At 42.1% G+C, this 10,416-nt stretch overlaps 1 protein-coding gene across 21 annotated transcripts in view; it reads left to right on the forward strand.

Moving 5' to 3' along the window:
* Positions 1-10,416, forward strand: part of NEB (nebulin) — a 219,953-nt gene that overhangs the window by 179,841 nt on the left and 29,696 nt on the right. For all 21 annotated transcript variants that reach the window (XM_061438168.1, XM_061438021.1, XM_061438025.1 and 18 more), the window contains 9 exons: positions 657-761; positions 2,376-2,480; positions 2,905-3,009; positions 3,647-3,751; positions 3,840-3,950; positions 4,827-4,937; positions 5,154-5,255; positions 5,363-5,467; positions 10,072-10,182. In XM_061438168.1, coding sequence (XP_061294152.1) covers positions 657-761; positions 2,376-2,480; positions 2,905-3,009; positions 3,647-3,751; positions 3,840-3,950; positions 4,827-4,937; positions 5,154-5,255; positions 5,363-5,467; positions 10,072-10,182 — 960 coding nt within the window. The remainder of the gene's footprint in view (positions 1-656; positions 762-2,375; positions 2,481-2,904; positions 3,010-3,646; positions 3,752-3,839; positions 3,951-4,826; positions 4,938-5,153; positions 5,256-5,362; positions 5,468-10,071; positions 10,183-10,416) is intronic.

The following is a 10,416-nucleotide window of genomic DNA, read 5'->3' on the forward strand; positions in this document are numbered from 1 at the left end:
TTGGAGGAGGAAATGGCAGCCCACTCCAGTATTTTTGCCTAGCAGATTCCATAGACAGAGGAGCCTGGCAGGCTATAGTCCATGAGATTGCAAGGAGTCAGACATGACTGAGTGACTGACCACATATGTTGTTTGTTAAGTGCTTGCTGCTAGGAATGAAATAATGAATGATGCACAACTTTGCCCGCAAAGGATTCAGCTCAATAGAAAGAATAGATAAATAATTACAACATAACATGATAACAGCTACAACTTACAGGGGTGTGGAAGGAGGACAAGCCTGATCCCATTCGGGTGAGCCACTGGGGGAAGTCTTGTCTTCCATCAATGGTTTTTAAGATGTTCTAAACTCTGGAGTTTCTGATTTGGGGAAGGGAAAACACATAGACTGCTATCCGGCTGTTCTTTTCAGCACAAGCTCAGAGGACATAAATTCTATGGTAACTCAGTGAACAGATGCAGTGTGTCCTGAGGGGCAGACGCTAAGATCTGAGACAGGATAAGTGCACGTCTACTAGATGCGATGGCTGCATCATTTCTTCACAACAGATGTATTCAGTCTTAAGAAGTGTTGTGTACTATAGTTACAGTTTTAATTTTTTTTTTAAGACACTTGTGGGCTGCTTTAAAAAATTCACCTGTGTTTCCTCCTGCAGCTGAAATACAAAGAAGTTTACCAGAGAACTAAGTCCAACTGTACCATTGAGCCAGATGCTGTTCATATCAAAGCAGCCAAGGATGCCTACAAAGTCAACACCAATGTAAGTCCCCAAACCTAACAGGGGTTCATCAGCTTCTGCAGGACACATGGCCTCTTTGGGCATCACTTCAGGCAGTTGTGTTCTAGTGACTCCAGATCAAGGGCTGGGCCCTGGAGCATGAGTGATAACGCTGACCTCTAAATGGTTCTCACCAGGGAAAGGTGGGAAAAAACAAGGGTGGCCCATGGATATTGTACCCACTCAGCCGCTGTGTCAGGAGACTGAGAAGTGGGAGTTTAATTCTGAAATGAAGGTTACATTTTTGAAAGTGTCTCCATGGATATTGTACCCACTCAGCCACTGTGTCAGGAGACTGAGAAATGGAAGTTTAATTCTGAAATGAAGGTTACATTTTTGAAAGTGTCTCCAGTCTTTTTGTTCTTCTCCTGCCTCAAACTCTGGAGCCTCCTTCTTCTGAAAAAAGAGAACTCTTGAGCTGCTTGATGCTGTCAGGACTTGACCTAGACCTTCCTCCTGCTCACATCTCTCTGTGCCGATTCTTCTTTGTGTGTGATGGGGCATCTTAAAGCCTCAACCACAGGGACTTTTTTGTGCATTTAGATAAGTATTGACTTCTTAAAAATATATGTGGTTATATAATGAAAGGTTATAAAATCCAAGCTGTGACCACTAGTGCCACAGAGAATTGTATTTATTAGGGCAAACAAACTGAAATGCCTTTAGGGGCTGACAGGGAGCTTACAGGTGTCCTGAGAATGGACCGAGAGATAAGTAGCAGCATAGATTTGGGACAAAGCAAATGCAGTAAAATGTACATTGTAGAATCTAGGTGCTGGGTATATGGATATTCTCTGTAAGATTCATGCAACTTTTTTTTTTTTTTTTTTTGCAACTCTTCATATGCTTGAACATTTTCACAATGGAAAAAATTTGATCAAAATTAATACATGAAAGCATGTGTATCTTATTGTACACAAATGATGCCTTGACCAAGAAAAAGGAGAGACAAAAAGAGTGAAGAAACGTGGCTGGTAGTGAGGGCAAGGGCACTCAAATGAAACTACATACATTCTCTTCCTCAGATTCAGCCTGAGGTGGCCAGCTCTCCAGCTCAAATGCAAGCCTAGCAAGTACACATGCCCTCTGAAGCCAGGCTGCCTGGGTTTGAACACCAGCTCCACTGCTCACTAGCTGTCTCACCTGGACAGCTTGCTTAGGCCCTCTAGACAGTTCCTCAGCTGCTGATTTCATGAAGTTGTGATGAAGATTAAATGAGTTAATATTTATAAAGCACTTTGAGAAGTGCCTGGCAGAAAATAAAAAGTATTTAATAATGTTTTTAAAGTTGTCTGAATTTAGTTAGAAGTTAAAAGTACTTGACTCAAAATAATTAAACTGCCCTGGCAGAGTTAGTTTGAAAAATCATTTCATCTGGAACCTTTAAAAATTATTAGCTTCTATTTTGAGGCCAACGGGTCCCATAGGATGACAAAACTAGTTGCATAAATTGTATAGAAATTTTAATTGGGGCTCTCTTCTTGCATAAAGAACCATGATTTGTTAAAATGCAAGCTGAGTCCCTCTGTGCTGCGTGTGTGGTTGTGAATTCAGGCCACTTAATGAACTGACCTGTTTCTATCTTGTTAAAAACAGCTGGACTACAAGAAGAAGTATGAAGCCACCAAAGCCTACTGGAAATGGACCCCTGACCGCCCAGACTTCATCCAGGCTGCTAAGTCGACCCTGCAGCAGAGCGATGTGAGATAAGAGAGACAGAACTGCATGACGTACCCAGGGCAGAAACGTCCCTCATTATCCATAATTACCACTGTCACTCCCTAGCTCATTTGAGATCCAAGAAGGACAGGAGGGTTGTGAAGTGTGAAAGGCAAGCTCAGGAAGTAGACCTGGCCACACAGCTTGGTCTCACATGGCTGAGCCCAAACACTAATGGCTCTTGAGGGAGGCAGGGGAGGACCAGGAAAGCTTTGTCCTGGCCTTGGGGCTGGCGAGGAGGAGCCCAGCTTGCAGTGGACCCAGCCGGGAAACCCTTGCCCCCATCCTGGCAGCAAATCCTCATAGTGCCCTCAAGAAGAAGACTCCCTAGAAATTTAACCAGATACCATCTTGCTCCTGTGCCTGGCACCGTTTTCCAGCTTCCTCTGACTTTGTTCTGTTACAGTTTGAATACAAGCTGGACCGAGAGTACCTCAAGGGTTGCAAGCTTTCCGTCACGGATGATAAAGACATGGTCCTGGCCCTGAAGAATTCTATAATCGAAAGTGATGTAAGCATGTGGTCCCCTCCCAGAGGCCTAGCCTCACACAGGGCTGTCTTCTGCAGGCCAGTCCCCAGGGGCACCCTGGGCACCCTGTGGACTGCGGAGGGCTGCTGACCCCAGTCCACAGCAGTGACTTGGCAGAGCAGGGTGGCAGCAGCAGGAAGCTGTAACAGTCAGGTGGCCGGGCCTGATGCAGAGGCTCCACGTGCCAGCCCTCCCAGCCAGAACTGGGGATCTGAGGGCCTGGCTGGACTCTATAAGGGAACATATTCATTTTCGTGGGGTCATATTCTTCCTATGCTTCCTGTTTCCTCAGCTGGAAAGGAGGACTAATAATGCCTCCCAGGGCTTGGGGGAGGGTCCAATGACATTTCAAAGTGCTCTGAACTAAAGCTGCATATATAAAGATTCATCATAACCTTCATTCTGATTGTTACTAAAGCCCCAGCTTGCACGAGATAAAGAAAATCCTGTTTTGGTATTTCCCAAGATTTCTAAATATCAAATCTTACACTGAGTTTAATGTTTCTAACTATGTCAATGACACTACTCTACCAGCTCTATTTAGTAACTCAGGAGCTTGATAAAAAATATGCAGGAGACTCAGAGGAGCTGAAGAAATGCCTTTTTCTCACCCCTGTAGCTGAAATACAAAGAGAAACACGTCAAGGAAAGAGGAAGCTGCCATGCCGTACCTGACACGCCACAGATCCTCCTGGCAAAGACAGTCAGCAGCCTGGTGTCCGAGGTACCCCCCCAGCAGCCCATATGCTCGCCTTCTGTCCTGGGCTGATGCCCCAGGCCGGCATTGTAACAAGCTCTCTGTGCTCTCCCAGAACAAGTACAAGTCGTATGTGAAGAAGCACTTGGCGCAGGGTTCGTACACGACGCTGCCAGAGACCCGGGACACTATTCATGTCAAAGAAGTGACCAAGAACGTCAGTGATGTAAGTGACCAGCCCCAGGACTCTTGGCCACAGCAATGCCACTTTACTTTAGCATCCAGCAAAAGACTGAAAGTCATGTTTTTGCTCACACAGACTTTCTTTTACGTCACTTTCTCTTACAGCCAGTACCTATATGTGGACTTTGAACACTGGCTTAAAAGACAGTTCAATAGGAACTTCCTGGTGGTCCAGTGGCTAAGACTCCGTGCTCCCAATGCAGAGTTCGATCCCTGGTCGGGGAACTAAGATCCTGCATGCCACACGATGCAACCAAAAATAGTAATAATAAAGACTCAATATCTAGTGACTTTCCAGTTTTGGCAACTGTGGCAGATATGGGTTTTACCATAGGATGTCTTCTCTGGCACTAAAGATATCACTACCCTAGTGGTAATAAAGGGAGGAAGCTTTGATAGTGAAAATCTGTCTTTCTCATCATCTCTCTTCTCCTTAAACTGCTGAACAATTTTAGAGAATCAAAATCACGTCTTCATATCTCCCACATCTCTGCCCACTACGTCCTTATGGATAATGCTTTAATGATCATGTATTTATTATTTTATCGTGTATTTACAATAAATCATATATTTAGTAATTTGTATTTATGAGCCATGTAAGGTTCCCTTTATTTTAAAAAGATGAATGAAAGAGTTTGCTTTGCTTGTCATCATTCTTTAAAGATTGGTGTGTGGCCCAATGTTAGGCTCCAGGACAGAAATGACAGAGAAGAACTAGAATACAGACAAGACACCCCAGTTCCAAAATGACACCAAAATGGGAACCATGGATTTTCCTTGATCTTCTCACAGTTCTTCAAGTAAAACAATTCTGTTCCTGGCTTCCCCTCCCCACCTAAGAAATTCTGGCTCTTTTCAGACAAATTACAAGAAGAAGTTTGTCAAGGAGAAAGGCAAATCCAACTACTCCATCATGCTGGAGCCCCCAGATGTGAAACACGCCATGGACGTGGCCAAGAAGCAGAGTAACGTGAGTCCCTCTTCTCACTCTCTGGGGCCCACCTGCACCAGGGGGTCCCACACTGGTGCGTGGTGGGCTGGGCCCAGAGAGTGGCCCCCCTAATTTCTATATCTAGTGGTTTAAAATATATGGTGGTGGGATTGATTTGGTTTTAATCAGAAAGGTTCCTTTCAGAAAGAAAGTCTGTTTCTCAAATGAGCAAATGTTTTCTTTCTCCAAATGAAGGTCGCTTACAAAAAAGATGCGAAAGAAAACCTGCATTACACCACAGTGGCTGATCGGCCAGACATCAAGAAGGCCACGCAGGCTGCCAAACAAGCCAGCGAGGTAGGTGGATGGTTAAAACGTTGCCAGACCACCATGCACCGTGAGTAAGTAGTACAAGGCCCCGGCCACCTGGAACACGTTGTCCGTTTTGTTTTTCTTCGATTCAGGTGGAGTACAGAGCCAAGCACCGCAAGGAAGGCAGCCACGGACTTAGCATGCTTGGTCGCCCCGACATTGAAATGGCCAAGAAGGCAGCCAAGCTGAGCAGCCAGGTAACACACATGGGCAAGCAGTCACTCTAATGTGAGGAGATGTTTAGAAACTCTGCAGGAAGAAATGATACCCAGAATGAAAGTGCAATATTAGTGATCAAAGAGATAGGGGTCTTTGATAGCACTCAGGGCTTTGAAAATTATATCATGAAAAGCTTTGAAAATTTCTATCAGATGCAGTCACTTTAACTTTTTTATTTAACAAACATACATTGAAAGCTTGGGCTAGGAATGAGGGGAATAAACATCCTCAGACTCTATGTCTACAGATAAATAGTTACAATTTGGGGTTGTGTCTCATTGACGTCCTCAGACTCTATGTCTACGGATAAATAGTTACAATTTGGGGTTGTGTCTGATTGAGGTATGCACCGGGAGCTGAGGGGGAATGCCTAATGCTAGCAGATTTCATATAAGTGAGAAGATGGACTCAGAAATGTGCCCAAACTTGATTGCCCCGTTACCTAATTTCCCTTGTTAGGCGAATTATGTAGAATACTCCTGAGTTATGACAAGTTTTTAGACATTAGATCAGAGACTCCATGATCAACCACCAGATCTTTTAGAGAGCAAGTTTTACTCCAGAAAGACAAGCTCAAGCATCTTATTTCTCCTCCAATTCTGAGATCCTGCCTTCCTCTTTTTTTTCTTTAATATTTATTTATCTTCTTCTTCTTCTTTACTGTTTTCTCAAGTCTTTGTTTGAAGAAATAGGTTTAGGATACTTTTGGTGGTTGTACATATGCCTTTCAGCAATGCCAAACATGGAATTCCAATCTTTTAGAAGATACAAGTAGTAATGTCAGGTGACAAGAAATGGGAATTATGAAGAGACAAAAAGTTCAGATGTCTAACGATAAGCAAATATGATTTTTTTAAGTTTTTATTTTTAAATGCCAATGCAGTATTTTTATTACAAATTAATGGAATGGTATAAATACTTGAAACAAAGATATGAAATCACCCACAAAAAGTAGTGGAATCTCTAAGAATAGTAAAATGTAACAAGAACTTTTCGATTTAAAACACTTTTAATGTGTTTTTAAATCAAGTTCATATTATTAGCAAGCTAAAAACAAGTTGAAACCTTGAAGACTTTGCTGGTTTTGAAAATAGTGAGGCCTGTATTTCTAACCTCAGGTGAATCCTGTGATGCGGAGAATGACACCTGACCAGGTGGTATTATGAGCTCCCCTTCTTGGGATTACTTCCTGGGAAAGGCTTCCTCAGGATTGACAGCTTCCTGGTGTGGCCACTGGTCCAGGAGAGCCCATCTGTGTGGGCCCCGCCCATTCTGACTTTGCTGTCTTGCTGGCACTCTAGGTGGAATACATCAAAGGCCAAAGGAGAGGGCACGGGCACGGCGCCGCATCTTATGACACCCCTATGATGAGGCAGCTTAAGAAAACTAATGTGCTCATCAGTGATGTAAGACCAGCACCAGCAAGCCCGTATCTCTGTCTTCCTCTTTCTCTTGTCTACCTTCTTAGCCTTGGTCAGGGGACTGACCAAGTTGCACTCTTTTTCTGTTGGTCTTGTGTTGGAATGTGTAGAATGCTGTGGAAATTTGTCAGGGGATATACTTTTGCACACACCCATCTTTTCCTGCACGAAACATTCCCCCTGGAACATACCTCCAGAGTAGGAAGGGTAGAGTAGTTTTGAGATGGTCTACTAACTTCTTTAGGCTGCTGACACTGATCAAAGGATGAAGTAAAAATAGACTGGGCATCTTATCTCCAACCAGAGAAATAGAGTCTCCGCTGATGACTGTCGTTGGCATTTAATACATTTAAGACTGGTTATTTACTATGGTCTTGCAGTTCAGACATACTCCAAATCAACAGTATAAACTGCTCAAAATGTTTTCAGTTGTAGCTTTCACCCTATGTCTTATAGTCTCAATAGCAAGAAATGTTCTAATTCTTGAACCTGCTCTTCAGTCTTTAGAAGCGTCAATATTATTATCCTGTTCAAGTCTCTGCAAAGAAGTAGAACTGGATGTTAGATCTTTGTATTCAATAGAACTTTGAAAAAATCGATTGAAAACTTCCTTCCCACACTCTCTGAGCCCGCTAGGATTATGGACACTGATGTTGCCATTTGCAACATGGCACTGCGCATTTGCATCTCAGGTTTCCCTGGTAAACGAAAGAAGGCTTTTCTATTCCACATCCCGCATGAATGTGGGTTTACTGTGAAAGTGAAAGTAAAGTTGTTGCTCAGCCGACTCTTTCCGACCCCATGGACTGTAGCCTACCACGCTTCTCCGTCCATGGGATTTTCCAGGCAAGAATACTGGAGTGGGTTGCCATTTCCTTCTCCAGAGGATCTTCCCAACCCAGGGATCAAACCCAGGTCTCCCACATTGTAGGTAGATGCTTTACCATCTGAGCCACCAGGGAAGATATACACTTTACTTGGGTTTACTGTACTTCCCACCTAATCCCACACCTTTGTAAGAATTCTTGAAGTCCTGAGTCTGATATGTGTCCTTATCATGCAAAATAGAGTGGTACTTAAGAAGATTCAGTCAAAAAGGAAGATTGGACATGGTGGCTCATATTCCTGGCAGTAGTTATGCTCAACTGCATTTGCTTGGGGCCTTCTTGTGGAAAGAGGAGGAATAACTTTTTAATTAAAAAGTTAGAAATTTAAATCTGCTTAAAATTAACAGAAGAAAAAGGAACTGAAAGGCCAGCAGAAAGCTGCTCTTCAAGTACTTTTTTCAGACGTGAGTTATTTTCTAAAAGATAGAGGGTTTTTAGCATTCTTCTAAAGAAATGGATTTTATTCCCATCAGAGATGGGCCTTTGCAATTTTTCTTCCCCAGTCTTGCCTCTGCACATCTACCTGACTTTGCTTTTCTGTTTCTCAGCTCTTGGGATCAGCCCTATTCTTAGGGTTTCTGCATCTTTAGGACGTTTTCTCTTGGTCCAGACACCAGCTTACCACCTCTGACATTCCTTAGCAGGCTTTTCATTTTATTTGGGGAGTGCATTTCCTTTCAGAGAAGAGCCATTGTAGCATTTCTTGATGTTGTTTTTCTGTTCTGTTGTTTCTGCTTCCTCCATTGCGTGTCTGACTCAGTGCGCCCGCATCCTGCTGTACTGCTCTGCATGCTTATTTTGTCTGTGCGTTTTCACTGGAGATTTATTCAAAATAAATGAGTCTTAGCACTGTGAATGCTTTTCCTTTAATGTGGCAGACTTCATTGTTCTTAGCACTTGAGTGGCCTCCTGTTGTGCCTGTTCTGCTGGATGTGGAAAGTTGTGGGGAAGTAAAGTGATGAAGCATGAGGGGACTGATCTTAAGTGCCTACAGTGCGAAATATCTGGGCAACCAGATCCTGGTGTGCTAACTTTGAATGAGCAAGTCTTTCATTTTACCAACAACAGAAACTCTAGGTGTCCCAGAGCATCAAATATTGCCCTGTTAGCTGGCTAACATCTAGAAAGAGCTCATTTTTCTTTCTTCCTAGAATAAGTAACTGTGCTATGCTTAGTCACTCTGTTGTGTCCAACTCTTTGCAACCCCATGGCCTGTAGCCCGCCAGACTCCTCTGTCCATGGGGATTCTCCAGGCAAGAATACTGGAGTGGGTTGCCATTTCCTCCTCCAGGGAATCTTCCCAACCCAGGAACTGAACCCAGGTCTCCCGCATTGCAGGCGGATTCTTTACCATCTGAGCCACTAGGGACGCCCAGAATAAATAACTAGCAGGGTTCTATTTCTGGTGTTATTCCTAGTGTCAAAGGAATCAGTCTGTCTGTCAGTAAGGAAGTGTTTCTGTCACTTTCAGTTTATTCTGTTGAATATTCCTATAAGTAAATCTCATCTTTAGCTATTTTGCTTAGGCCTTATGACTGTCTCTTTCATCAATCAAATCACATTTATTAAGCAACTATTAGTGCCCGGCATTGCACTTCTTTTTTAAATTGAAGTTATTTAATCCTTTACATATTCTTTTATATATCCTGCAAGTAAAATATATTTAGTCTTATTTTTCTTTCTCCATCTAACCTGAAATTATATCAAAGCCATTAACCCCCAAATTCTGTTTTTACTCAAAAGTTATGCCAATATTTTTCCAATTAAAAAAAATTAAAATGATAAAGCTAAAGTACAAAATAATAAATTCTCCTAAATTCAACAGATTCCTTACTTCTCACTTATCTTGATCATTTATAAAGCCTCTTTGAACTCCTGGAAATAGACCTAAAATGCTTTTGGTTTTGCTAGTTAGGAGGACTAAAATGCTTCAAATCAAATATATTAGATCATGTCTCTGAATTTAGCCAGAAGCCTTTTCCCATGCATTTTTGTCCTGCATCAAAAGGAAGTGAATCTTTCATACCTCTGGATAATATAAAAATGAGCAAAACAAATACTATGTCATTTGTTCTTATACTTAATTGCCTGTTGTCCCTGCATAATTATTAATAATGCTCCCTTTTACTCTTAAAAGTGGCCTAATTTGGATAATAAATTACATGATCACTTTTTGTGTAACATATGTTCTTTTGCATTTACATTTCCCCTGTTCCTCAGCCTTCAAATAAACTGACATTCAGGAATAATTTGGATTTTTGCATTTGCTATTAGGTTCAATACCGAGAAAATTTCAACAAAGAGAAGGGCAAGACACCAAAATACAATCCAAAAGATAGCCAGCTCTACAAAGTCATGAAAGATGCTAATACTCTTGCAAGTGAGGTATGTGTGAATTTGCCATTTTAAGTATTTTTAAGTATGTAATTCAGTGCTATTAATTGCATTCACAATGTTGTCCAACTACCACTATTAATTCCAAAGCTTTTCATCACCTCAAAATACAAACTCTATAACTATTAAGCAATAACTCTCCATTTCTCTCTCTCACCAATCCCTGGAAAGCTCTCATCTACTTTCTGTCCCTATACGTTTGCCTATTAGAGATTTCATGTAAGT

Source organism: Bos javanicus, chromosome 2 (genome assembly GCF_032452875.1).
Source record: "Bos javanicus breed banteng chromosome 2, ARS-OSU_banteng_1.0, whole genome shotgun sequence".
NCBI lineage: Eukaryota > Metazoa > Chordata > Mammalia > Artiodactyla > Bovidae > Bos > Bos javanicus.